At 40.4% G+C, this 26,358-nt stretch overlaps 1 protein-coding gene across 1 annotated transcript in view; it reads left to right on the forward strand.

The window, feature by feature from the left end:
* ADGRA2 (adhesion G protein-coupled receptor A2) overlaps window positions 1–26,358 on the forward strand; it is an 88,815-nt gene that overhangs the window by 29,421 nt on the left and 33,036 nt on the right. Inside the window, exon 2 of the mRNA XM_039332949.1 lies at window positions 1,312–1,383. Coding sequence (XP_039188883.1) covers window positions 1,312–1,383 — 72 coding nt within the window. The remainder of the gene's footprint in view (window positions 1–1,311; window positions 1,384–26,358) is intronic.

The raw sequence follows: 26,358 nt of genomic DNA on the forward strand, positions 1-26,358 counted from the left end.
TCTACGCACACAACCCTTTCATAAGCAGGTAGGTTTCAGATTTCTTTCCCTTCTTCCAATTCTGTTCCTTTGGCGTTGGTTTGTTTATCTTTTCAGTTGTGTACTTTTTAGTTTACATCTGTTTGTTTTGCAATGTTTATTATTCCATTTATTAGATTACGCCTTTGTTACTTCCATTTTGCCTGGCTTTCCGAGCTTATGTCATCCTGGTAAGAATAGCAGTGATGAAAATCTAACCGCATCTCTCAGCCACACCACAGACATTCCCAGCCAGGAATGGCGCAGAGTAAAATAATGGATTCAGATGAAGGGAGAGATGAGATATATGTATAAAAAATTCCATTAACCAGCTGGTACAGTTTAGATAAGGCCTTTCTTCTCGTTTTCCTTCAGCCACGGAAAAAGCATTGACACCTGGCCTCGGTTCCCCATTTGTAAATGTTACTATTACCCAGTGGAGCTGATGTAAAAGCAAACCCTATAATGTCTGAGAAGCATTATGCAAATTGTGCTTTCAAAGAACTGACAGTTTGAGTTAGGCCTTGCTATCTTTCCGTTAAAACCTGACTAAGGTAGAAATGAGCCACATTTAACCTTACCATTAACATGTGGAAGGGGGAGGGAGCAATTGGGCCATTATGCAAAAGGCAGAGGACCATGTCAAATACGTAATAATAATTATAAAATACAAAGACCTGCAGATAGACATAGAACGACTATGGCAAAAGAAAGCAAAGGGAGTAACAATAGTAATAGGCACTTTAGGTGCAATCCTAAAACATCTGGAGCACCGCTTGAACACCATCATCATTGAGACGATCACCACCAGTCAGTTGTAAAAAGTAGCTTTACTCGGAACAGCTTATATCCTGCAACGATGCCTCTTAATATCTTCACACATCCACATCTGCCTATCCCAGGTTCTTGGGAAGCACTCAATAGGTGGATAAAACTGCAAATCCCATCTGAACATCTGGCTGACTGTATGACAAAGCAATAATAATAATTACATACTGATCTCCCCCTCTTTCTGGGAGAAGTGTACAACTTAGGCTATTCTAAACTATGAGCATGACCTGTTTTGGAATTTGACCGGAAGCTGCAAGGCTGATTTGGGGGAAGTTGTACTTAAAAAGGTTTTCTGCGCTACAAAAAGGAGGATCTGGAGTTCTGTATGAATGTTTAGCCAGTTTATTTATTCCAGAATTACCATGATGAATCCATCAATGAGGACCACACCTCTCTCCTGCTTCTTTAAGCCTGCATGCATGGACAACACAAACTACATAACACCTTTCTCTCTTTCTCCAGGATTTTGAGCAATAACAAAATAACAACCCTGAAGAACAGCACTTTTTGGGGACTCCGTGTTCTTGAAAAGCTGTAAGTACGAATTCTTGCTACTTTGTTTTTTTAAACTTCTGCACTATCAGTGATGATCTCAGGAATTAGTGACTAGACTGTAGTGAAAGCGAACTTGGAGTGGGTGTGGACACATGTATGCACACACCTGTGCCTATGTATCTATGTGTGGAAGTCTCGTATGGCCATAGGAACTGGAAGACAAAGTGTTTAGAAGGGTTTAGAGTTTCGGATTAAAGGAAAAACAAAATACAATTGAACTATAACTGCAGATGTTCATTGTCTGCTATGATTCTAGTACTTGTTTATTGGTGGATCTGCTGGTCTTTATTTGTGTTTGTTGTGCCTTATTGACCACTGCATGTAGGTCCTGTTGTGTCTTTCTACTTTGTCCACAGTTAAGAACACTAGAATCAGGAGAAGGGTTTTCTGCCTCTTGTTTTATTGAACTTTTTAGAAAAACTAACTGTAGCATAATTCTTGGGCGAGAATTATATACAGGTAGCCCAGAATAATAGTATTGAATCACAGGCATGTTTAATTAATCAGTAAAAAAATAATTATAAGTTGCATTAGAAGAAATACAGTTTTAGATCCCGGGAAGTTATCGTTCCACTGTATTCTGCACTGGTCAGATGTCTTTTTGAGTATCTTGGACACAGCGTTGTAAGAAAGATGGGAGCAGATATACAGAGAAAAACAGTGAAGATGATCAGAAGATGGATAATTTAACCCCAGCAGACAGAGATTTCAAGCATCTTTGGTATTTATGGATCTACCAGCAGATCCTAAATAAGATACTCCTAGACCACAAATGATCTTTCAAAAAGCTACTTTTCCCAGCTGTCCTAAATTAAATCCCTTATCTAAATTACTTCTCCTGGAAGCTATTCTCAGCTTTCGTGGATCATCCTTTCATTCAAAGGATTTAGCTGCACCTTTAATGTTACAGAGGAGATTTGCCACAGTTGACTCTAGGAAATTTGGGGGGAAAACCATGCCAGATTGTATTTTTTTTTAAAAAAAAAAAAACAGAGCGTGGACCTTTATTGTTAGAAACTAAACTTCTGAAGGAAAGGCAGATATAAGTCATGGGTTTTTTTTTCTTTTTTTGAAAAGGGGACCTTTCCCTATTCATTCTCTAAGGTTTATATAATGATCATTTTTAAAAGGGCCTTACAAATTGTGTGAGATATTGCCTAATATTCATGTTAAATATAGGTGCAAAGATTCTGATAGCAACTTTGACCTAAAGATTGAAGAACGCTGCTATCTATAATGTACATAATTTATACATGCACACTCTTAAAATGTTTCTATTTCCTTGTATAGTTTTCTCAAAATCTTGATTTTTTAAAAAAAATAGGCTTATGTTTATGCGTCATACCTTTTTATGACCCTTTAATCCCTTTATTTGGGGTGGAGTCGGGGCAACTGAATGGAGCTGAGCATTTACTGGCCAGATGCCCTTCCTGACACCCATTCCAAGTTCACAGCAGATGTTTTCTCCTTGTGTCCTGATAGAGAAACATCTGCTGCTGCCTAGGACTGAACTCTCAAGCTTTCCAAGTGGGAAGCAAGCATCTTCACCTCTAGACCACTACGCCACTCAATTTTTAAATATATACATGCAATTTTTGATGGCCCACGACATCAGTTAGAATCATCTAATGTTGTTCATTCTATGTGCTCACCGATGGAGAAAGGCTATCTTCTGCAATTCTATAGTTACAGCTGCAGCTGCAGCTTACTGCTTCTCTCCTTTTCCTACAGCAGTTCTCTTTAGGGTCCTCCCTCCTCCCCTATACGGAAAAAAAAAAGGAGAAGAGAAGGAAGTTCAGTTCCAGATCATATCAACTTCTGTTTTCCTCTTGAGAGGCCCAGGAACCCTCCAAATGAACTAGACAAAGAGTTTTAAAAGGAGGCCGATCATGAAAAGCAATTTTCTCAGACCAACAAAGTCAGCTTTCTTATCTGAATTTGAATGGCATCTCTTTGGTTCAGGCTTTCCACAGGAAGAGATTTACCATCTACTTCTCCTCCTCTATCTCCAAACGTGGGTTTAATCTTTGCTTAGGCATGTTTGGGATGGGTGAGAAAGGAGAACTCACACCGAAGAGGTTTTGTTTGGAGATGCCGAGTTTAGGCTGAGTTTCCCCACTGGCAAATGTAGGACTGTGGCTTATTATACTGCTTAATGAGGGCTGAAAGTGCAGCCTTTTTTTGGGTTCAGGGTTAAATGTGCTGGGGGAATGAATATTCATTGATATTGGAAAAGGGATCCTTCAAATATCAGATCAGGCACAGAATGACTAGTTCTGACTCTGATTGGAGAAATGAATTGATTGGAGGGTGATTATCCTTTTTGGATCTTCACTTCTCTGCATGTGTATGATGTTTATTTATTGGCTAGGTTTAAAACATGGCACTTTAGATTAAAAATATTGTACAACGCTCACTTCGTGATAATATGTATTTGCCTCTGTAAGGTGATAGCTGAGATCCTTGAAAGAAAGCTTTTATTTTTATGTTTTGCCTGATTTGCAGCTTAATGTGGGCCTAAGAAATAAATGAAATTTAGAAATGAACATTTGCAAAAGAGACATGACTAGGAAAGAGACCAATGAAAGATATATAGGAAAATGAAAAATAAATATCTGAATGCTGCTCAGGAACTTACTTTGTTTTATGTGTGTGTACATTTTAAGATTCTGAATGGGTGGAAGCCAACAGCAACAAACTTTATAGGAGTCTTAGACTAGAATCAAATAAATCAACACCTACCTATAACGATATCTTTCCATTTATTACATGTACATCAAGGTTAGTCAAATCAGTTCCACAACAGCTTATTTGTTAGGGCACATCCTTATGAATAATGAGCAAACTATTTTCACAGCTAAGAATTTTGCTCCCATGTATGAACTAAAGCAGGAACTGTCTTTATGCACTGAATTATATGTCACCAGAATTGCAATTCTAGTTAGGTCTGTTTGCATTTGGGAACTTTGCATGGACATGTGCACGTGATGATTGCAAGTGGAGTGGGTAGTTTCCATAAGCTGATTCTGTAAACCACTTAGAGAGGGCTGTAAAGCACTATGAAGCTGTATAAGTCTAAGTGCTATTGCTATTGTTATTAGCAGATCATAGCCCCTGTGATTAAAAAAAAGGGATAGGGACACACAGGTATTTCTATGTCTAATAGTAGGGTCGGGTTAGTAAGTGCCAGCAGAGATTGAAGTCTGAACTTGGGATATTGAGAAGCAAGAAGAAAGGATGAACTTGCCCAGAGGAGATGCATAAAATACATTGATATTCTCTCTCTCTCTCTCTCTCTCTCTCTCTCTCTCTCTCTCTCTCTCTCTCTCTCTCTCTCTCTCTCACACACACACACACACACACACACACACACACTCAAGATTCAGTATATTTATCACATAGACAAAAAGAGAAAGGGAAAAATCCAGACGGGGAGAAGAAATTGCTTGATATAATTGCACTGAAATTCCTGGTTTGTGGTCTACATGGGAATACCCCTAAGGACAGGGACCCCTTTGCTGTGCTAAAACTGTGGAGCTGAGAGTTTATTTAATGTTCCTTCCATCTCCTACTCCTCCTTTTCTTTTTCATCTTTGCTATACAGGGTTATCTGCATCCCCTGAGGCTGGAACAAAGCGCTCATTAATGGCAAGGGATTACAGCTTGCCCAACAGGGAAGCTGCTTGCTCCGGAGGAGGGTAGTTGTTAAGAGTTTCTGACTTTCCTGGACTTCCAAAGGAAAGTCTTAGCAATTTGGAACTCTCTGTTAACTTCTTCCCTGACGTTGCTAAATGGAAGGGAAATAAGTCCCCACCCCAATGTTCATGCGGCTCCCATCGAGTTTTGTATTTGCTTAGGCAATGCTTGAACTTGACCCTTTGCATCCCCTTCTCCAATGTCATCTTCTTATGGTTATTGCAATTCTTCTTCTTCCAGTCTAAAAAAGTGTATCTTAATTGGATTGGACCCCTGGGCACACAAAAATCTCTTTAAAGTTTCATTGATTAGGGAGTCCTGAACAAGCAGCCCACCCCATCCCAGTCTGCTCCAGATTGCATTAACCTCATGGTCACCTCTGGAATGTTCAAATTATGCTGGGCGACCAATGCTGTCAATCAAAAGGTATTGCTATTACATCTGACGCTACCCATCCCCACCCTTGACTGTGGCTTGGATAGGATGATGGTGAAGTTCTGGGGTGTGGTAGAGGGCAGAATGGCAGAAGCCACAATGAGTAATTACTTCTGGTGTGTGTGTGTATGTGTGTGTGTGTGTGTATCTATGTGTGTTACAGCTGCAGAGGGAAAGTTTGGAGAGAATGATTAATGCATAAACTGAAGAGATTTCCCAGGATGAAGGCATACACATATGTCAATCCCACTGTTCTTTTTCAGGATAATTAACATTATACAGAATGGAATAAATAATACTAAGTCAATGGATGCATCATTTATTTGCCCCCACACCGCAATATTTCTTAATCATCCTAAGAAGAATATGTGTCTTTGGGCATTCTGTAACTCGTGGTACAATTAAGTAAATTTAGAAAGGGGGAAGAGGATGGCAACAGTTTCAGACCTGGAAATAGAAGTGGGAAAGACCAGGATAAACCCACAGTTGGATTTAATTCTCTCTCTATATATATATATTAAGCACCCTACAATTAAAAGTAGTTAATATAAACTATGTATATTTAGTAATTTTCCCATTTTATTGCACTAATGGCAACCCACAACTTCTGCCTCCCTGATTCAGACTGTAGACTAAACAGCCTTACGTGACCTCTTTAGATAGTCACGTGTCTGATTTCCCAAAGCAATTAAGAAGGAAGTGATGAGAGAGGAGAAGGTTAGGAAAAGGGGGTGCCGGCCAAGTTGTAATGGGCAGATGGATATATGGCAGGAAGTGAAACTCAGGCCTTCTTCAGGGTTCATGGACATCAAGCTGGTCCCTGCTTCTAGCCCTCTGTCTCCCCCCCCCCCCAGGAACTAGGAAGTAGAACTTCAAAAAGCACTGGGTTTCTTCTGAAGTTGAAGAGCTGATGTTCTACCTCGCCTCATTCATAACACCTTATTTTAAAATGTATGCGTAATTGTTTTAAGTGGCTTTTGTATATTGCTTTAATTGTTGGTTTTATTGTACGCCACCCAGAGTCACTTTGTGTGAGGTGGGTGGCCACATAAATTTGATGAATGCATGAATGAACAAATTAATGAATGAATGACTTGATTGTGGGTGAGAGGACAGACAAGGAATCTATCACTGAAACCTGGGTGGAAAACTTGCTTGTTTGTGTATAACCTTCCTTTCTCTGGCCAAACCCTACTCCTATGTAACGTGTGAAGGAATTTCCAGCAGATTTTTTCCCATCTTCCTGCTTAATGAGACGGGAGAACAAGTGTTCTTGTACTATCTGTGCAGTATATGTTACAGAAATGAAAACCACTTTCTCTTGACAACAAAGGTCATCACTTGCCTATGGAGATTCTCAGTCATCCAGGTCAGGGCTGTCCCAAAGATGCTTTTTCAAAAGGCAACTGGACTTTGTTTTTCTTTGAAGACATTTCGCTTCTCATCCAAGAAGCCTCTTCAGTACTCAACTGAAGAAGCTTCTTGGATGAGAAATGAAACGTCTTCAAGAAAAGAAGAAGCCCAGTTGCCTTTTGAAAAAGCATCTTTGGGAAAGAACATTACTTGTTCTTAAAAAACAACAACAACAACACTATAGCACCTCACTTCAGGCTGTGTCCTGGAGCTTATTCATTTATTGCTCAGCCCAGGGTCTCTCGTAATAGCAAGGAGGGTCAATTACTGCCAATTGAGATGACGGCTTTGTATCCCAGACACTTTTGACAAGGCCACAGCCCGTTAACCCGCTCTGCTTGGCCTTAACAAGCAGCCAGGGGATGGGAATTCTGTCTCTTGCACCAGGGACCTAAGCTAGGCCTTGGACCTCTGACCCAGACAAAAGAGGGAATTTCTGTTTACCAGCCATGCATTGTGGTCGCACCTTGTCTTGGAGCAATGAGCATTGTATATGATGTGTGACCTTTCTCCAGATTGAGTTCTCATCTCCCAGGGAATCGTCTGAGGGAAGGAGGCTTAGAAGAATAGTGGTGTTTTTCAGGTCCTAGTTGACCTCTTGGACTAAAGCATAGAGTAGATTTTTCTTCAGAAAGACCTGATGCAGATGAGACACCCAGTTTTATCACTTAACAGCTTTTAAATCAGGGGTCTTCAAACTTGGCCCTTTTATGACTTGTGGACTTCAACTCCCAGAATTCCTCAGCCAGGCACGCGTGCTTGGCTGAGGAATTTTGGGAGTTGAAGTCCAAGTCATAAAAGGGCCAAGTTTGAAGACCCCTGATTTAAATATTGGGATGTCAATTACAGGTGGTCCTCAACTTAGGACCACAAATGGGCCCCCCATTTCTACTGCTAAGTGAATCATTTGTTAAGTCAATTTTGCCCCATTTTACGACCTTTTTGCCACAGTGAATCATTTCAGTTGTTAAGTTCGTAACACCATTGTTAAGTGAATCTGGGTTCCTCATTGACATTGCTGGTAAGAAGGTTGCAAAAGGGGATCACATGATCCTGGGACACTGCAACTGTCATAAATATGACTATAAGTGTGAAAAACAGTCATAGGACACTTTTTCAGTGCCATTGTAACTATAACTATCACTAAATGAACTGTTGTAAGTCAAGGACTACCCATATGTCACTTTCATAGGAGAGAAGAAATGATTCTTTTATGGATAAAATCCTGGAATTGCCATTTGTCTAGACTCAAACTAGTGATGGTGTGTTGTGTCCAGTACTCCCAGAAAAACTCATTGGAGTTTGTCTTCTTATACAACATACAAAGCACACAGATTACACATATGTCTAAACAGGGCCTTCCCCCCCCAATAATACCCATTCTGGATCATGTCCATTCCCTAAAATAAAACTCCAAACTTATTTCAGTGTTAAACATTGCCTGGAAAACCTTGTGTTTAATTGGGCATTGAGTAGGTCACAGAATTACTGTCCTCTCATCTCATTTTATAAACCACATTTTTCAATATCTGGATTTCATTTGAACGGGTATGTCAAATATTGCAAACATGTTGATGTTTTGGATCACCTTTGGATGCTTTGCCCTTTAGCTATATGATTATTTCATGTGAGGTTAAGCCTGATACAACCAACACATGGAGAATAATTGACCAGGTTTTGTTCCAAAGGAAAGCTTTGGAGCACCCTCTTCTATTTGGCTCTGTTGCTCACATTCCTAGGGTATTAGAATGTAACATTTATACTTGTGGCATCCACAGGTTCATTTGTAATGTGAGACAAAAAACTAGACTTTTCATATAATTCCTAATGACACATAACATGCTTTTTTTAAAAAAAATGGAAACACTCAAACTTGGCCTTATGTAGGAACCTCTGTCCTGCTTCATTATAGTTTTGCTGTGATCCCTCTAATATTGGCATGGATCAGAACAATTTTCTAAGGCATGTATTCCCAGGATGTCAAATATTTTTTTGGCGCAGGTTAGAACACTGAATCACGTTTCCTTTCCATCTTCCCCTTCTCCCAAGGGTTTGGAGAAAAAGTTGCATCTCCTGCCAAAGACAAAATGAAAAGGAGTGACGGCACATAAAATCAAAGAAATTGATATACAGTTAATATTCAGTGATACGATTAGGACAAGATCTGCAGACTGGCTTAGAAAAACGGGTTGGTGGGTTTTTTTGGGTTCTCCAGCTGTGGCACACCTGTTCTATTACATCCTGTCTAGAAGCCCAGGATCTAAAATTAGCATCAAGGATACAGCCTGTAGCATTAGTCTGGATGTCTTTGGTAGTCAAGACCTGTGTATATTTATACACACTGATCTCCAAGGTCTTCCCTTTTGTCTTTTGCTTGAAAGCTGTAGGAAATCCTGTCCTCTCCTCCCACCCTTGACAACACAAATCACAATTATCAGAGGCCCAGATTTGGCCTGATAGTGCAGAATACTTAAACTAGCTCAACATGTTTATGCGTTAGGCAAACTTAATATAGCCACCCATATAGATTTGAGGGCAGCTTAATAGAACATGTGAGAGTCATGAGAATAGATCTCACTGCCATAAAAAAAAAATCTGTCAATGATTCTGCTGGTGGGTTCATGGCTTTGCATTAGTTTTTTTTGTTTTGTTTTGTTTTTTGGGGGGAGCTCAGTCAATTTGGCTCAAAGGAAGCATAATATATTTTTAGTAGAGCACCATAGAGACTAGTGTGTGTGTGTGCGTGTGAGAGAGAGAGAAGGGAGATGTTCATTTTGGGAAACTAGTGAGTCCATCAAGCCAAGTTGCTCCCTTCTACCCCTTAGGGCTTTTCAGAGCAAACATCCCGTGGTGTTTGGCCATCTGCTGTGATGGAGGAGAATAGAACTAAAATACACAGAGAAAAGGCCAAAGTCAACAAGCCCTTCAGGCTGGAATGAAGTGTAGGTTTGGCGTCGTGTGGTCCCTTGTTTCTCGGCTCAGTCAACTGAGTCGTTTGCAATAGCTTGAAGGCACTTAATGTTTGCAATATGGAAGAATTGCTCCTCTGTGGAGCAAAAATGTGTACTGGCGTTGGCCTCCTGTGTGCACTGGTTGCGTTTCCCTTTCCACAAAAACTGGGCAAAGCATGGAGTAGTTGCGAGCACAGAGTGCCAAACGAAAACCATTCGGTTGTGCATTCCCCCCCATCAAGTCTTTATTCAGTTGGGTCAACGAGACTGTCCCTTATCACAGGGGTCCCCAGTCTTGGCAACTTTAAGACCTGTGGTTCAACTCCCAGAATTGGGGAATTCTGGGAGTTGAAGTCCACAGGTCTTAAAGTTGCCAAGGTTGAGGACCTCTGCCTTATCATATCATTTCAAGAAGAGAGTTTCAGTGAAATTCTTTTGGTACGGTATGGATTCTGGGCATTTATTTAGGCATAAGCAGGTCAAATGTTATGTGGGAATGCCCTCCCTTTGTGCAGCCATCCTTCCAGTGGTATATAATTTCCCTGTCTTTCCATGCTTCAACGAAATCCCAGAGCTTGTGATGGAATTCCCACACTGGGACTTTTTCTTTGGGATGTTGTCATCCCCCCCCCTACATGGAATTCTTCTACTGGATACTCCTGAGCAAGTAGTCTTTGACTTAACAATCATTCATTTAGCCACCATTCAAAGTTACAAAGGCATTTTAAAAAAAAAGAAACTTATGAGAGGTCTTCCTACTGACAATTTCTGGACCATCCCCATAGGATCAAAAATACGGGTGCTTGGCAACCAGTATGTATTCATGATGGGGTCATGTGATCGCCATTTTGACCTTCCCAACTCACTTCTGACAAGCACAGCCAATGGGGGAAGCCAGATTCATATAATGACTGCATGAGTCACATAACAATTGCAGTGATTCACTTAACAACCATGGCAAACGGGTCATAAAAACCAATCATGGCTGACTTAACAACTGCTTTGCTTAGCAACAGAAATGCTGGCCCTACTTGTGAAGTCAAGGACTATCTCTTATTTGGGACATGCCGTGGCCATTTGCTCCTGGAAGGCTAATCCCAACGTGCTTTTTGAAATGTAGAGAGTTCTTTCTTTTTACCTGCTCTTGAAGTCATCAACCAGATAACCAGACACAGGGTTTCAAACATGCAAATCCCTGTTTGTTTAACAGTGAAATCTGGTTTTAAGTTGCATGATCCCACACCCAAGTCTGGGATCACTTCAGCCAGAACAAGTTCTGTTTCACTGCAAAGTAAATGGCATTTCCTGTTTGCTAATTACATCTTTCGAAACATTAACCCGCTTGTTCTCTCAATAATTGCTGTACGCCTTCAAGTCAGCTTTCCAGACCAAATCTCTTTTTGCGTGCTGAACAGGGTCTCACTGAGTCCTGTGTGTCTGAGAAGGAACTTCATTCATTGCCCTAGTACAGAAGAAGCTGCAGATTCTGCTCCTGGCGAAGGCTTTTTCTCCCAGTTCAGTTTTTATAGCTGCATGCATATCTATATCAATATCAAAAAGTATAGTGTATCTTATAATTAGAAAAAACATTTGAAATCGTCCGAGGAATTGGTTTTGTTTTGCATTCTTGTTCCAGTGTGTTCTTGGAAAGGAAACGTGACAATAGAAGCAGACTGCTATTATTTTTTTTTTGAGTCATTTTACTATTCCTTCTTGAAAATTCAACCAGTAAAAACTTCATCCCAAGAATTATTTTAGTCTTATTTCCTGGATTTCCTGGACTTCAATGGACTAAGAACCCTGGAAGGAAAAAAAAGGAGGCTGTAAGATTAACAGAAATATCTGAAAAATACGGCTTGAAGCTTAACACCTCAAAAACCAAGATCATGGTCATCAGCAAACAACTGGTTAATTTACCACCAATAAATTCAGAAGGAATACCACTAGAAAAAGTGGAAAGGATCACGCACCTCGGTTCTAATTTACATGAAAGCTGGGACATGACCACTGAAGTAAAGACAAGGATAGAGAAAGCCCAAACAGCATTCTTCAAAATGAAAAGGGTCTTCTGCAGTCACGACATAATAAAGTTGTTTTTATAATGTGGGGACCAAAACTGGATGCAGTATTCCAGGTGTTGTCTTACTAAGGCTTTATAAAGCGGTGCTATTGCTTCACGTGATCTCGATTCTATCCGCCTGTTAATGCACATTTAAAACAGACTACAAAAATTCGTTGGAACTCTTTTAAACCACCTTGGTTGCACAGGGTTTGCTCTTAAGTTTGGATCCAGTCCTTTGATTACAAATGCATGCCTTTTGCAATGCAGATTGTTATTGGGGATACTGAGACATTCAATACTGAATTTCCCCCACCAACTGCTAAATAAGCAAACAGTTTCCTTAAGCAGAGATCCTTCCCCCGTTTCTGAGAGGCTGTAAAACCATAATCACGTTCAGCTTTAATGCATGGCTGAAATCTATGGACCCTTTTAACCTATAGTTAGAGGCTGCCTTTTGCAAGTGGTTGGGATGTTGTTAGTTGGTCATCTGTTTCTACTCTTACTGTTTGTTGGTTTAATTCTTTTTTTTTTTTTTAAGTGACATTTGAAAGGGGTATGGTCTTCCAAACAGGGAGCACGATGTAGAATCACAGAAACTATTTAGTCATTTTTTGAAGAAGGCAGGAGATAAACTTTTAAAAAAATACATCCATGAGCAAATACAGCTAGTCCTCGGCTTACAAGCATAAATGAGCCCAAAATTTCTGTTGCTAAGCAAGACATTTGTTAAGTGAATTCGATCCCACTTTATGACCTTTCTCGCCCCAGTTTTTAAGCGAATCACTGCAGTTAAGTTAGTAACTCGGTTGTTAAGTGAATCTAACTTCCCCATTGACTTTGCTTGTTACAAATGAACTATTGTTAATAATAATAATAATAATAGTAACAACTTGATAGGTAGACAAAATGCCAAATCCAGTCTGAACATCTGGCTGACTATGCGATGATCCATAATAATAATAATGTTGGAAGGGACCTTGGAGGTCATCAAGTCCAACCCCCTGCTCAGGCAGGAAACCCTATACCATTTCAGACAAATGGCTGTCCAGTCTCTTCTTAAAAACTTCCACTTTTGGAGCATTTACCGCTTCTGGAGACAGGTTGTTCCACTGGTTAATTGTTCTAACTGTCAGGAAGTTTCTCCTTAGTTTTAGGTTACTTCTCTCCTTGATTAGTTTCCATCCATTGCTTCTTGTCCTGCCTTCAGGGGCTTTAGAGAAAAGCTTGACTGCCTCTTCTTTGGGGCAACCCCTGAGATATTGGAAGACTTGCTATCATGTCCCCCCTCATCCTTCTCTTCATTAAACTAGACGAACCCAATTCCAGCAACCGTTCCTTATATGTTAAGCTGAGGATAATCTCTAGTCACCAAGAAATTGAACAGGAAAATCTGGACTAGAGCAAGGCATTCTACCCCTCAGTTAAACCTTATTGAAGAAAAATCTGAGTACTGAAGCTTAATCAGATCAAACATACTTAGAATTGGTTGTTAGTTTTCTTCATATTCAGCCAAAACTTGTTAATTCCTGAAATTTTTCTTCCCTTGGGGAAAAAAAAGCTTCTTTTTTTGTATCTCATTTGCAGGGGGAAGCTCTGGACACTATCTTCACATTTCTTTGGTTGGTGTTCTGGAGTTTATTATTGCAAAAATGCAGGATGTGCTTGTATGTTTGGTTTTGTCACTCACGGATCTTTTCATTCCGGCTTCCCTTATTTTCTGATGGGAGGAGGTGGGGATCATGGGAAGAGCTTCCTGTTATTGTCTTCTCCTGGGATTTACCTGAAAAGTGGAAATCCAGGAAAACAGCACATTGCTGAAAAGACTCACTTACCTTTTCACAAAGGCAGCCTGTGGTCCCTTTGGGGATTCACACTGTCGTTTAAATCTTGAGTTAAAATCTTGGTGGTCTGTGGCCATGGTCTGTGGCTACAAAGGATATTTAAAGGGGGTCTGTGATGAAGAAAATGTTGAGAATCACTGAATTAAGGTATATACCAGAATCCAATAATCTACCAATTACAATTCCAGAACAGTTTTCATTTGTTGTGTGAAAAAGTTGGCAACCCATATTTTCCTTCTAACTGAAGAATGATTAACCAAAAAAAAGAAGAAGGAATTTGCAGCATAGCCCTAATTTTGCAGAAGATGGTCATTACCATTAGCTTTAATATTTATAATACTTGCCCAGAATCAATACCATTCATATTTGATTATGTTTTCCTTGATTAGCGGAGAAATTTATTCCTTTACGTTTTCTTTTGTTGCAACTAAAAGAAGAAGCATAATGTATCCCAGGGGTTTCTTTGCTCATAATGCCCAACACAACTAGGATCAAAGGGCATTTTAACCTCTGCTTTTTGCCTGGGAAGGAAATAGAGTTTAAGAAATTTGCAAAGGCCTTCTGAGTAATTTACGGGGTTAATTTTGATGGAAAGTGACAACTGTGAACTCTCACACTGAACTTGTAAATATGTGTCGGCTGATAGTAACCAGCTGTCCCAGTACAGATACACTCAATAACAATTACAGTATGTGTGACTAGAAATGAGTTGGCTCTAAAGTGCCTGAAACATGGATAGGTGGGTTTTTAAAATCTGTATATCTCTACGATCCCCATAACTGATTTTTATTTTAATCAATTGGCCATTTTAGGATTGAGGAGGCGGAAGAGGGGAGCTAAATTGGAATGAATACGTAGAAGAAGAATTGTGGACAGACTTCCAGTTATGATTTGCAGTTCAAAGGTTTGGGGCGTGTGTTCCCACTGCCACAATTCTCCTTTCTTGGCATTATTTGCCATATTATTAAGTAGAGATGTGTTGTTGTTAATTGCGAAGTCATGTCCGACCCATCGCGACCCCATGGACAATGTTCCTCCAGGTCTTCCTGTCCTCTACCATCTTCTGGAGTCCATTTAAGTTCACGCCTACTGCTTCAGTGCCTCCATCCAGCCATCTCATTCTCTGTCGTCCCATTCTTCTATTGCCCTCAATCTTTCCCAGCATTAGGCCCTTCTCCAGTGAGTCCTTCCTTCTCATTAGGTGGCCAAAGTATTTGAGTTTCAACTTCAGGATCTGGCCTTCTAAAGAGCAGTCAGGGTTGATCTCTTCTCGGACTGACCGGTTTGAACGCCTTGCAGTCCAAGGGACTCGCAGGAGTCTTCTCCAGCACCATAGTTGAAAGGACTCAATTCTTTGGCGCTCAGCCTTTCTTATGGTCCAACTTTCACAGCCATACATTGCAACTGGGAAAACCATGGCCTGGACTTTTGTTGGCAAGGTGATGTCTCTGCTTTTTAGTATGCTGTCTAGATTTGCCATAGCTTTTCTCCCCAGGAGCAAGCGTCTTTTAATTTCTTGGCTGCAGTCCCCATCTGAGGTGATCTTGGAGCCCAGAAAAATAAAATCTGTCACTACCTCCATTTCTTCCCCATCTATTTGTCAGGAATTGAGAGGGCCAGATGCCATGATTTTGGTTTTCTTAATGTTGAGTTTCAAGCCAACTTTTGCACTTTCCTTCTTCACCCGCATCAAGAGGCTCTTTAGTTCCTCTTCACTTTCTGCCATTAGAGTGGTATCATCTGCATATCTTAGGTTGTTGATATTTCTCCCGGCAATCTTAATTCCAACTTAATTCCTACAATCTTAATTCCAACTTAATTCCTACAATATTATTCCATACTGTAGAGATGTACAGTATGGAATAATCCATGCCAGAAGTTTCGTCATTATAAGTGGTAGAAGTTCATTAATTATGGATTGAAGCATCCATATATCGGTACCTTGTTATGCACCTTTAGTATCTTTCTTTATTTTTTTTCTTGTAAAGAGGCGCCAAACTGGCATAAAAATGGGTACAATTAATTGCAGAGAAGTGCATTCCTATCACTGTGTCTTATTTTGTTGCTTTAGGCCTCTTAGGTGGAAACTGGAGAGGGGAAAGGAGAGCCAGTGGCCCAGGCAAGTGAATGCTGAAGTCATTCCTTTCCTGTGGGCAGGCGAGGAGCTGAAGTCAAGCTTACACAGAATTTGAAACCAAAGTTGCTTTCCTGCTGAATGGATCCCACCCTCTGTAAACAGAGACTGGCAGCTCTGGCTGGGTGAAAGTCATCATGAAGACATGTTTGCTAATGTGTCCTTGGTGTTTTATTGGGAAGAGAAATGCCTAAGTTGCACTCCCTTTATCTCTTCTCCAAACAAACAGCCTCGGATTAAGGGAGCAGGTTTTCCATACATAACAAAAATCAGAAGACTGGAGAGGCTGGAGTTTCTTTATAAACACATCCATCCATCTATCTATTAATGCAGATGGTTAGTTGGAGTAGTGCTCTGTGACAAAATATGGGTGAAGAGAGTCTATGCCCAGCAAAGCAGCAGCAGGTGAAAAAACATTTCTAGTTCATCCTGGCGGTCAACTTCTGGTGACCTCTTTGTAGACAGTGCTGAGCCTAAAACAATATCCAAGAGGGTCAATCAAAAGAATTCCCAATCAAAGGAACTCATGAATTCTCCAAATATGTTTCAGTCTGTTTGCCCTTTTCCTGTCAGAAGGTCTTCTAGACAACTGGTCAGGATTTCCAGTGGTTTTCTAGAATGAGATGCTAAAAGGAGATGTGGTTCTCTCTGTGCCTTTAATATTGTCTCAGTCTGTATGTTCAGATGACCTCTTAGGATAATGTTGTGTAGTTCAGAAATGGTGAACTTCTGGTTTATAGGATAGCTGCAACACAGGAAGCCTCCAAGAGGGCACACCAAGATCTAGCCCAGATCAGGTATTTTTCTGAGTCTCTCTTCTCCCCCACCCCCCCACCCAGTGTGCTGTATGTAGATTTTTCCATACAGGTGGTCCTCGACTTACATCAGTTTATTTAGTGACCATTCAAAGTTACAACAGCATTGAAAAAAGTGACTTGGGACCGCTTTTCACATTTACCACCATTGCAGCACTTTTTTCAGTGCCATTGTAACTTTGAATGGTTCCCCCAATGAAAAGTTGTAAGTCAAGGACTATCCTGTCCTAGTCACGGGTAAATGTTTCATGAAGAAATGATGTTGTTGTTGTTAGTTGCGAAGTCATGTCCGACCCATCGCGACCCCATGGACAATGTTCCTCCAGGCCTTCCTGTCCTCTACCCTCTTCTGGAGTCCATTTAAGCCAGGGGTTCTCAACCTTGGCAACTTTAAGACTTGTGGACTTCAACTCCCAGAATTCCTCAGCCAGCAAACCTGATTTAAGCTCACACCTACTGCTTCAGTGATTCCATCCAGCCACCTCATTCTCTATCCTGTCCTAGTCACGGATAAATGTTTCATGAAGAAATGGTGGTGGTGTTGTTAGTTGCGAAGTTGTGTCTGACCCATCGCGACCCCATGGACAACGTTCCTCCAGGCCTTCCTGTCCTCTACCATCTTCTGGAGTCCACTGAAGCTCACGCCTACTGCTTCAGTGACTCCATCCAGCCACCTCCTTCTCTGTCATCCCCTTCTTCTCTTGCCCTCAATCTTTCCCAGCATTAGCCTCTTCTCCAGTGAGTCCTTCCTTCTCATTAGGTGGCCAAAGTACTTGGGTTTCAAAGAAATGGTGTTAAGGATGAGCTAATAGGTGATTATTAGTTGTGACCCTGCAAACCTCAGAAACCTCTTGCAGTTGGAGAGCACACAACATTGTCAACAGTCCATTCTGTCCACCCAAAACCTCTGATAACCTCCAGCAGAAGATAAATGTTAAAATGCCTTGTTCCTGGCTAGCCTTTCACTAGTAGCGTTTAATATATAGGAACATATAGATGCTGCCAGTGAAACCTTTTGGTCTCTCAAAGAATCCTTGGGGATTCTTTTTTTTTTTTTTTTAAAGAAAAGAAATCAAAATGGAAAGCTTGGTTGATGGAGAGCTGCACCACAGAGAATTCATTCATTCCTGAACATTTCTTAGCAGTAAAAAAAAGAAGAAAGTATAGAATAGAATGTAAGCATTTTCCTTTTGTTTATACGTTGAACATACATTTAGCATTCCAGCAGTTTATTTACTATTTCTGAGGAATGCTTCAGTGAGCGTTTTAGCTTACGTGCATTTTTAGTATTCTGGCTTTTAGAATTATAATTGCTTGTTCACTTAGTTCACGATGCATTATAATTTGGTGGTGGGTGGGGTCGCTTTTGCATCTGGGGAGCATTTATTTCCAAAAGCCACTTATACGAAATAAGCTGGATGCCAGAGCTTTATCGTTCCCTCCCCTCTTCTCCCCCCCCTTTTTTTGGCTTTTGCTTATGAATGAAAATGTCATATAAACAGAGGTGAAGACAGAGAGGCACAGTCTAAGCTGAGAGGAAATAGTTAGCTTCACTACCCTGGGGGTGGGGAATCAAAACTCAGGAAAACATCGTTTTAAATCATTTATATTGCTCTATAAAATGCATTCCTGTGCAGATGATGATCTTGGGAAAATGAATGGATAAGGAAGATCAGAATGAACTGGCTCCATGTGGAAGGATCATATGTACATGAACATTTTCTGGGCAATCTGTTCCTTGTATTTTCACAAGGTGTAGATCATTTTAATGACCTGCCAAATTACACCATGCAGTTCTTTTTTTTTTTTTTTTTCAAAAAGTTTTCATCCCATTTGAAAGAAGCTTATGTTCTTCCACTTCTTCCTAAGGAATTTGAAGATATAACACTTTTCATCTTTTTCACATTTCTCCTGGTAGTTTTCTACCAGGTAAAGTTGATCAGTAGTAAAGGGGGCAGAGAATATCACAACTGTTTGGTATTGTTTTCATAAGCATTTTTTCCCCACTGCTTTTAACAATCACTTTAAAAAAAAAAAAAAAACCACCCCCAAAGAGGTGCAGTTGCAGACCACTGGAGGAAGAACAAGGAAAGCCAAAGTATCCTCATTGTACATTTTAGCCACTCGGTCATTAAATTGGTGCAAGGATGTTGTATTCCATCCCAGAGAACTTCACTGCAGCATTCACTATGCAAGACATTTAAAAAGGAAATACTCTTTCCTCCAACTAAACAAGAACTGATAGGAAATAAGGGCAGGAATGTTTTCTTCTACACAACTCTACTTTGGGGCTCTCCAAACTTGGCAATCTGTGGACTACAGCTCCCAGAATTCCCCTGTCAGCATGCCAGTTGTGGAGATGGCAGCTGCGTGCATTCATCTGCAGCTGATCTAGGAATGGCAGTTGTTATCAAGTCCTCATTCCCAGTGCCTGCAGTGGCCTCTCCATAATTCCCACAAGGACGGAGCTCAACAGAATGTGCCCCATTGGTTCTGCAATTTTGCTTTCCCTTATTTATGCTGGTGGAATGTTAGAGTTAAAAATCCCACAGACATTGATCTCCCATGGGATCAAGGCAGTTGGAGTTCATAGTATCATGAGCTGATGATGTTCAGACAATGGAAATCTCTGGTTTCTGTCCAAATTTGTTGAGTCCAAGCCCATTGTGGGAGCTCATTGCCAATAGGCTTTCCTTGCGAGGGAAGGTTGCAAATGTATTAACTCCTGGTGGGAAGGTTCACGCTTGTCCCGTCCCAGCGGGTCCATAGCAGAAATGGGCTCATCCAAGCCCAGTGTGGAAGGAACCAGATAGAGCTAAAGATTGCATTTATTTTGAACAGCTTTGGAGGGAGAAGATAGCTGGAGTTACCTCTAGACTTAACAATGATTGATGTCTGGATAGTTACAGAATTAGAGGGCTGGAGGCTAAAACTTACGAACGGTTGCAGGAATTGGGTATGTCAAGTCTAGTGAAAAGAAGGAATAGGGATGACACAATAGCAGTGCACCAATATTTTAGGGGTTGCCACTAAGAAGAGGGGTGTCAACCTATTTTCCAAAGCACCTGAAGGCAGGACAAGAAACAATGGATGAAAACTAATCAAGGAGAGAAGCAACCTAGAACTAAGGAGGAATTTCCTAACAGATAGAACAATTAACCAGTGGAATGGCTGAGTTATAATATGGCATGTATCCACTGGTTTAAAAGTAGTGGATTATTTCTATTTCAATTTATTGTTCATCATCAGTTACATATAAAGTGCTTGTCTCTAACGTGCCTGCATGCACACACACACACAAACTCTTGTAGTTCTTGAATTTGCCTTACTCTTTGGCTTGTATACATTGTACCTATCCAAACCTTGCCCAGGTGAGAAGGAGCTGTTCCTTCAGCACCACCCTCTATACCTGGCCATTATTACTGTGTTAATATGTGCTCTATGAAGCTGTAAACAAATGATTCTTTTTTATTGTTGCTGTTGTTATTTTACTCATTCTTTTTGAAATAATATCGGCGTTTGCTTTCAGCTTACGTTTTACTTACGATATCAGGTTTTGCTGAAGGACCAACCCACGCTTCACGTAAAGCCTAGATAACAAACGGGAATCAAAATCATCAGGCACGTTCTGAAGGCATAGTCTACAAGGACAAACAGTGGAATCATCTATCTTTCTTTGGGAGACTGCTTTTAAAGACTTCCTGAGAACAAGTGTGGCTTAAAAATTAAGTTTGCACCTTCCGCTAGGCCAGGGATAGACAACCTTGGCTCTTCAATGCTGGCTCAGGAATTCTGGGAGTTGAAGTCCACGAGTCATAAAAGAGCCAAGGTTGCCTATCCCTGCGCTAGGCCCTTTCCATCTCTGGTTAAATCCCAAGGGGAGATGTTGTAAGCAAGCCTCTTCACTTGTAGCTCATCCTTATTAGGAAATAGAAACAGCCTCTGTTTTGTACAGTGTAAACATTTCTGTTTACCAGAGATGCTTATTTCTTCACCTGGGATGGCGACTGCTCTTAATAAATCCCTATTCTCATCTAGTAGGCCTCTTCCACTATGAAAAAAGAGACAGAAGGAGACCTGATCAAGGAATAGTCTGAACGCAGAACTGCTGACTGGGCCCAGGACAATCCATCTCAGAACTTCTTGTCTCTCAAGAAACATGGAATCTCAATTTATAAAATACTGTTAGGGTGGCTAAAGCGTTTAGCAGCCTCTGTGAAACCAGCCATGGTTAGATATTTTTTCTTCCAAGCAAGTGCTGGAGAAAAAAACACCTGCTGTTAAAAGGGGGATTCCTCGCTGATAGCCACAACCCTGATAATGTGATGAACTAATGCTCTCCACCCCCATTCCAGGACACAAAGAGGGCCTTTAAGCAAGGAGAAAGAAGTCCACCATCTAACCTCATCAGAAAACACAGTGGGTATGGAGTGCTGGGGCCTCCCTGTTCCAAAGGAAATTATTTTTCAGCTATGGAAAACAGGACAGTCTTTGTTCTGGGCAGGGGAGTTATGTGGGCTTTGTGGGTTGGTTCCTGGCCTAGCTGGTATAAGCTACTTGTTGCTAGATTTCCCCAGAACATGTGCTGAAAACATTTTCCCTTGCAACTGGATGTTTTGAGAAGGGAACTCCTTTCATCTAAGCTCCCCTGTTTGGAAATCAAGGCTTTCGTGATTGCAATCAAGAAGAGTCTATCCTAAAAGTCAAGAGAGTTGAGGATTAACTTAATCAGGCAACAGAGTGAAGCAGGGATCTCCAGACTTGGAAACTTTAAGACTAGTGGACTTCAACTTCCAGAATTCCCCAGCATGGCTGGCAGAGGAGTTGAAGTCCACAAGACTTAAAGCTGCCAGATTTGGAGACCCCTGGAGTAGAGGATAGCTGGTTAACCACACCAGTCATGTGAACCAGTTTTCATCCTTTTAAGTGACACGTTTCAATGGGCTACACGATAGGCCAATTGCTAGAGCTCCTTTCTTACGCATAATTTTCTCATGTGGATTTCACATGGAGATCCTTCCCAACCCTTATAAGCTTGACCCAGAAATGAAGAGTCTCAGAGGAAGCGTCTTTATTCTCTTCCCAAATGCAAGGTGAGCTGTCTGATTTCATAAATTATCCTAACCTTAGAAATGTATTTCTCTTTTTTTTTCAAACCAGCAGTTCTTCATTTACGTCCATTAATGAGTTTTCAAATTCATACCCTCCTCTTTTTTTGTGTGTGCAGTTCTGATCACCAGAGTAAAAAAAAAAAAAGAATGTTGTGTCACCCAGGAAAAAAGAAACAATATACAAAAAGGACTCAGTCATCTTCTCTGTACAAGAAAAAATGGTGGTGTTGAAGACTTTTTTTCTCTTGGGAAAGAAGAAAATCTGTTGGGTGCAAATAACTAGAAGCATTCATTGAACTCAAAGCACAGAAGAGCTTATTATTGCTAGCTTTGTACAAGAACCTAGTTAACTAATGGCCAGAGTTTAATTGGTACTAGATAAGTGTCAATGGAATTCATGGGGGGGAGCTGGACTTGGGTCTCTTGTGACAATGCAATGACTCCAAACTGATGACACATTTAACCGCACTTTCCAGCTCAGCATGCTCTTCTATAGATGCAGTGAAATAAGATAAAGAAATGATAATTTCTTTAAAAGAAATAAAAGATAATTCTTTCATGTGACAATTCATCACATGAAAAATGTAGACTTTTTTTTCCTCTCTCAGACACCAAGAACGTGAAGTACCCATTTTCACAAAAGGACATACGACTCACGGTTCTCAGATGTGATTGCCATCAACATAGATGGTTGTTAAAAAGAACTGGACAAGTTCATGGGGGACAAAACTATCCGTGGTCTGCAGGTCTGATGACTGCACACTGTTACCTGTATCAAAGGCAACATCTTTTAATCACCTGCTGTTAGAGCACAAGAGTGAATGACAGCTGTTGTTCTTTTTGGTGGACTTCTCAAATGCACCTGATAGTCAGAATTATCCCTTTTCTCTTCTTGGACTAACACACCAACTACATCTTTTTTAGGAGACCTCAGATCTGGTCATGCTCTCCCGTTCTCCTGTAGCATTATAACAGATAATAGAAATTGTCTCTGCCTGTGAGGAACATCTAGAATATCCAGCGACTTGAAATGAAACATGGCAAATGGCTGCTTGAGGGAAGTCATCACCTTCAAGGAAGGCAGCTTGTGCTTTTCAGATGTTTTGGACAAGAGTGTCTCAACCATTTCCTAGGTTCATTAGGGCAAATAAGAGTTGAAGTTTCAAACATCTGGTTTAAGGCAACCAATAAATGCATAAAGCAAGGGTGCATAACATGTAGCCTGCGGAGGGCTTGGGACTTCATTTTAAAAGCAAGTAATCCATTTTAAAATTTTAGTGAGATTTATGGATCCTTTCTCTAAAAGGTTATGAGTAAAAGGGAAAAAAAGAGGATATGAGAAAGTGATAAGAGTCTGCAATGGGTCCTTTTTGCTTTCAGACTTCAGCTTACTCCATATATACTACAAATGTAAGCTTTGCTTGATTAACCAGACAAAAGCCAGTAAGCTCCTATATTGGCATCACATATGCTTGCACTCTGACAATACAGATGTGGCTTTCCACATGTGAATCACATCATGTCTCCTACATAGCACAGCAACTTCCAGAAGCAACACTTTCTGTTTTGGGCTATAGTAGACATTAGCAGCAATTTCTCAATACATCTCACTAAGCCATAGAGTCAGATGTGAGGAGAACACTACCCAGCCTGACGTAGAATGCAAATGACCAGCTATCTGCAAGGAATATAAATTCTTCCATTCCCCACCATCCAGTCAGAGCTGAAGAAGCTTCTTGGATGAGAAGCGAAATGTCTTCAAAGAAAAACAAGAAAGTCCAGTTGCCTCCTGAAACAGCACCTTTGGGATACTCAGCCTGAACTTTTGAAGTTGGACGAATCCACCATTTCTTTTGAAAATCACTCTATTTTTCTACTAGCCCTGAGTTATGAATTCTTGGGTTTAGATCTTGGACTGCTTCATCTGATACTCACATATGTGCGATTTAGATCAATAGAACAGAGGAAGGATAACTTGCTTATTGTTAACCCTGCTCATACTGCTATTTGAACTATCAATGATAGAGGCTGCGGAGGACACTACAGCAAAATATTATAGTATAGTACCCATAGCTCTGTTTCTTCTAAAATGGTTACTCTTGCCCCCATTTTCTAGACTTTTTCAAACTGGCATCTAGCATCATGACTGAATGTGCTATAGAAGTTACTTTTTGACTGAGGAAATGCTCTCTTAAACTTGTTGTTCCCATGTTCTGCAGCAAAGCTTGGGGGTTCCTGTGGGACACCAACATTTTTGTTATATTTTTGTTTTGTTTTGTTATATAGTAATCCTATATTGTCCTGAATCAGCCAGGATTCAGTATATGGTTACTGTCCAGAAGCACTGTCATTTTTGCATGGGAAAATAAACTAATGGCTAATAACCAAATGCAGAATTATATTCCAGCTATTACGAAATGTAATATTGTAACATTTTTTCCCCCCAACTTGGTCTCTCTTTTTCTGCACCACCATACTCAGATCATTTGAAAAACTGTCCTTGACTTTGCACAATAAACTTGCCTTAAACCTAACTTTTGCTCATAATTTACCATAGGTTTTGCACTGGCTAGTGTCAACAGTTTAAGTTGAAAAGGTCTGCTATCTTAGCTTAGTCCCACCAAATACTGAGAAATAAATGTTTGTATTTGGGGAGATTGGCTTGTTTTTATAAATGAGCTACAAATCACTGCTTTCACAATGCTGTGTGTCGTGAAAAGCAGCAGCTGTTTGGCAGAAATGGAAGGAAATGAAGAGGGATAAAGCAGGATGCAGAGCCAAAATTACAGAAGGACACAACCTCTTCCTTTTTTTTTCCTTGATGATATTACTTTTCTCTGGGTGGTGGGAGGCAAAAGTTGGAAAAATTTGGCAGGAATCCAGTGATGGGTTTCTTGGATTTCGTTAAGCATTCTGCCTATTTCCGACATTCATGCGAATCCAGGTTTTGTAAGAACGGAGAAGACACAACCACGTTGTCTTTTGTTCCAGATGAAAATTTAGTAACTGGTCTGATCATTGCGACTGATGACAGGCATTGCAAAGCCATACAAGTGATGGGATTTTAGCAGAAGTAAAATCTCTCAGCATCTGCTCCTCTTCTCTTTAATGCATTTAACCTCTTTGGCTGAAAAATAACATTGACCTACCTTGCAAGGACATCATCATAAGATCAGTTAAGATACCTTTGGAAGGAAGGTTCAAGGAAGTTTAACAACAGCTTAACATTACATCTAAAGTGAAATCTTGGCTTTCAGATAGCTAAACTCCTCATTTAGCCTTCAGCTTTCTTAATTAATGAGCTTGCCTCCTCAAACAGTTTTGCCTAAGTGAACAGAAGTGAAAGGAAGTTGCAAATTGTGCAGCTAACGTTCATTAGTTTTTGAAGGATCAATGTTCTCTTCTGATTCTGGTGTTGTTCCTTACTCAAACGTAAGGGAAACATAGGCAGGAGGTGAAAAAGAAAATGCAGGAATATGTGTATGTCTTCCTAGGTGTGTGCACACACACGCCTTGCTGAAAAAAAAATGAACTAGTGATTTGTGGATTTAACAATTAGGGTAAATTATGGAAAGAAGGAAAATAAGATATAAACCTTAAAAGTATAAATGTGCTTATAACTGCTGTTAAGAAGATTGGAAGCCATTTTATTACATTTCTCTCTTTTTTTCCCCCTTCTATTTCTTTTTCACTTTCTTACTATTTTTCTCTATTCTTTTTCTGTTCAATATTTGCATTGTTTTTATTCGGTTGGACGTTTCTATAATATATGTGCAGGAAATTATAGCAAAAATATAACAGGGATTATTTATTTAAAAATATGCTTGGATATGATCTGTGTAAAACCTAGAGGCTTCAAAGACTAAAGGCTTTGAGTTGTCAAAAAATGCTTAAATGCTTATACCAGGGCTAGGCAGTTTTCTCATTCAGGTGATGAAGTGTTTTGGGGCCTGGAGTAGAGGGAGTCATAGGTCAAAGCTATGTATGAGGGCTATCATTGTGAGAAATGCTTTAGGAACATGTCTTTAGCCTCTCTGAGAACGAGAGAAAGTGTTGCTGCCATTAAAAGGGGTAAACTTCTGCTTATGTTCAAGTTTCCCTTCTTAGATGCCGCCCCTTGAAAGAGATGAATAACTTATTCAAAACACAGGTGGGCTTGTGCCATTTGCCCCCCCTCCCATCACCAGAAAAATAAACCATTTGTGTTTGTGCATGCACACTCACATTCAGAGCTTTCCTCTCTTGCCTTCTTGTGAAATGTAGAGGCTTTTCCTTCCTCTGCCCATTGAGTTCACAGATCCCATTTCCAGCTGCTCTTTCCAGATGCATGCTATAAATTTAGCAGCCAGACTTTGCAAAAAGTGGTTCCTTTTTTTTTTGGTTTGTTGCTTGTTGATGCATAGATTTGCTGACTCCACCCCCGCACCATTTTTTTGTTTGGATGAAATCGTCACCCATTAACAATCCTGAAGCAAGAAAAGTCATTTTTTTTCCTG

This window comes from Crotalus tigris, unplaced genomic scaffold, assembly GCF_016545835.1.
Source record: "Crotalus tigris isolate CLP2741 ecotype Arizona unplaced genomic scaffold, ASM1654583v1 scf7180000024470.1849372, whole genome shotgun sequence".
Lineage (NCBI taxonomy): Eukaryota > Metazoa > Chordata > Lepidosauria > Squamata > Viperidae > Crotalus > Crotalus tigris.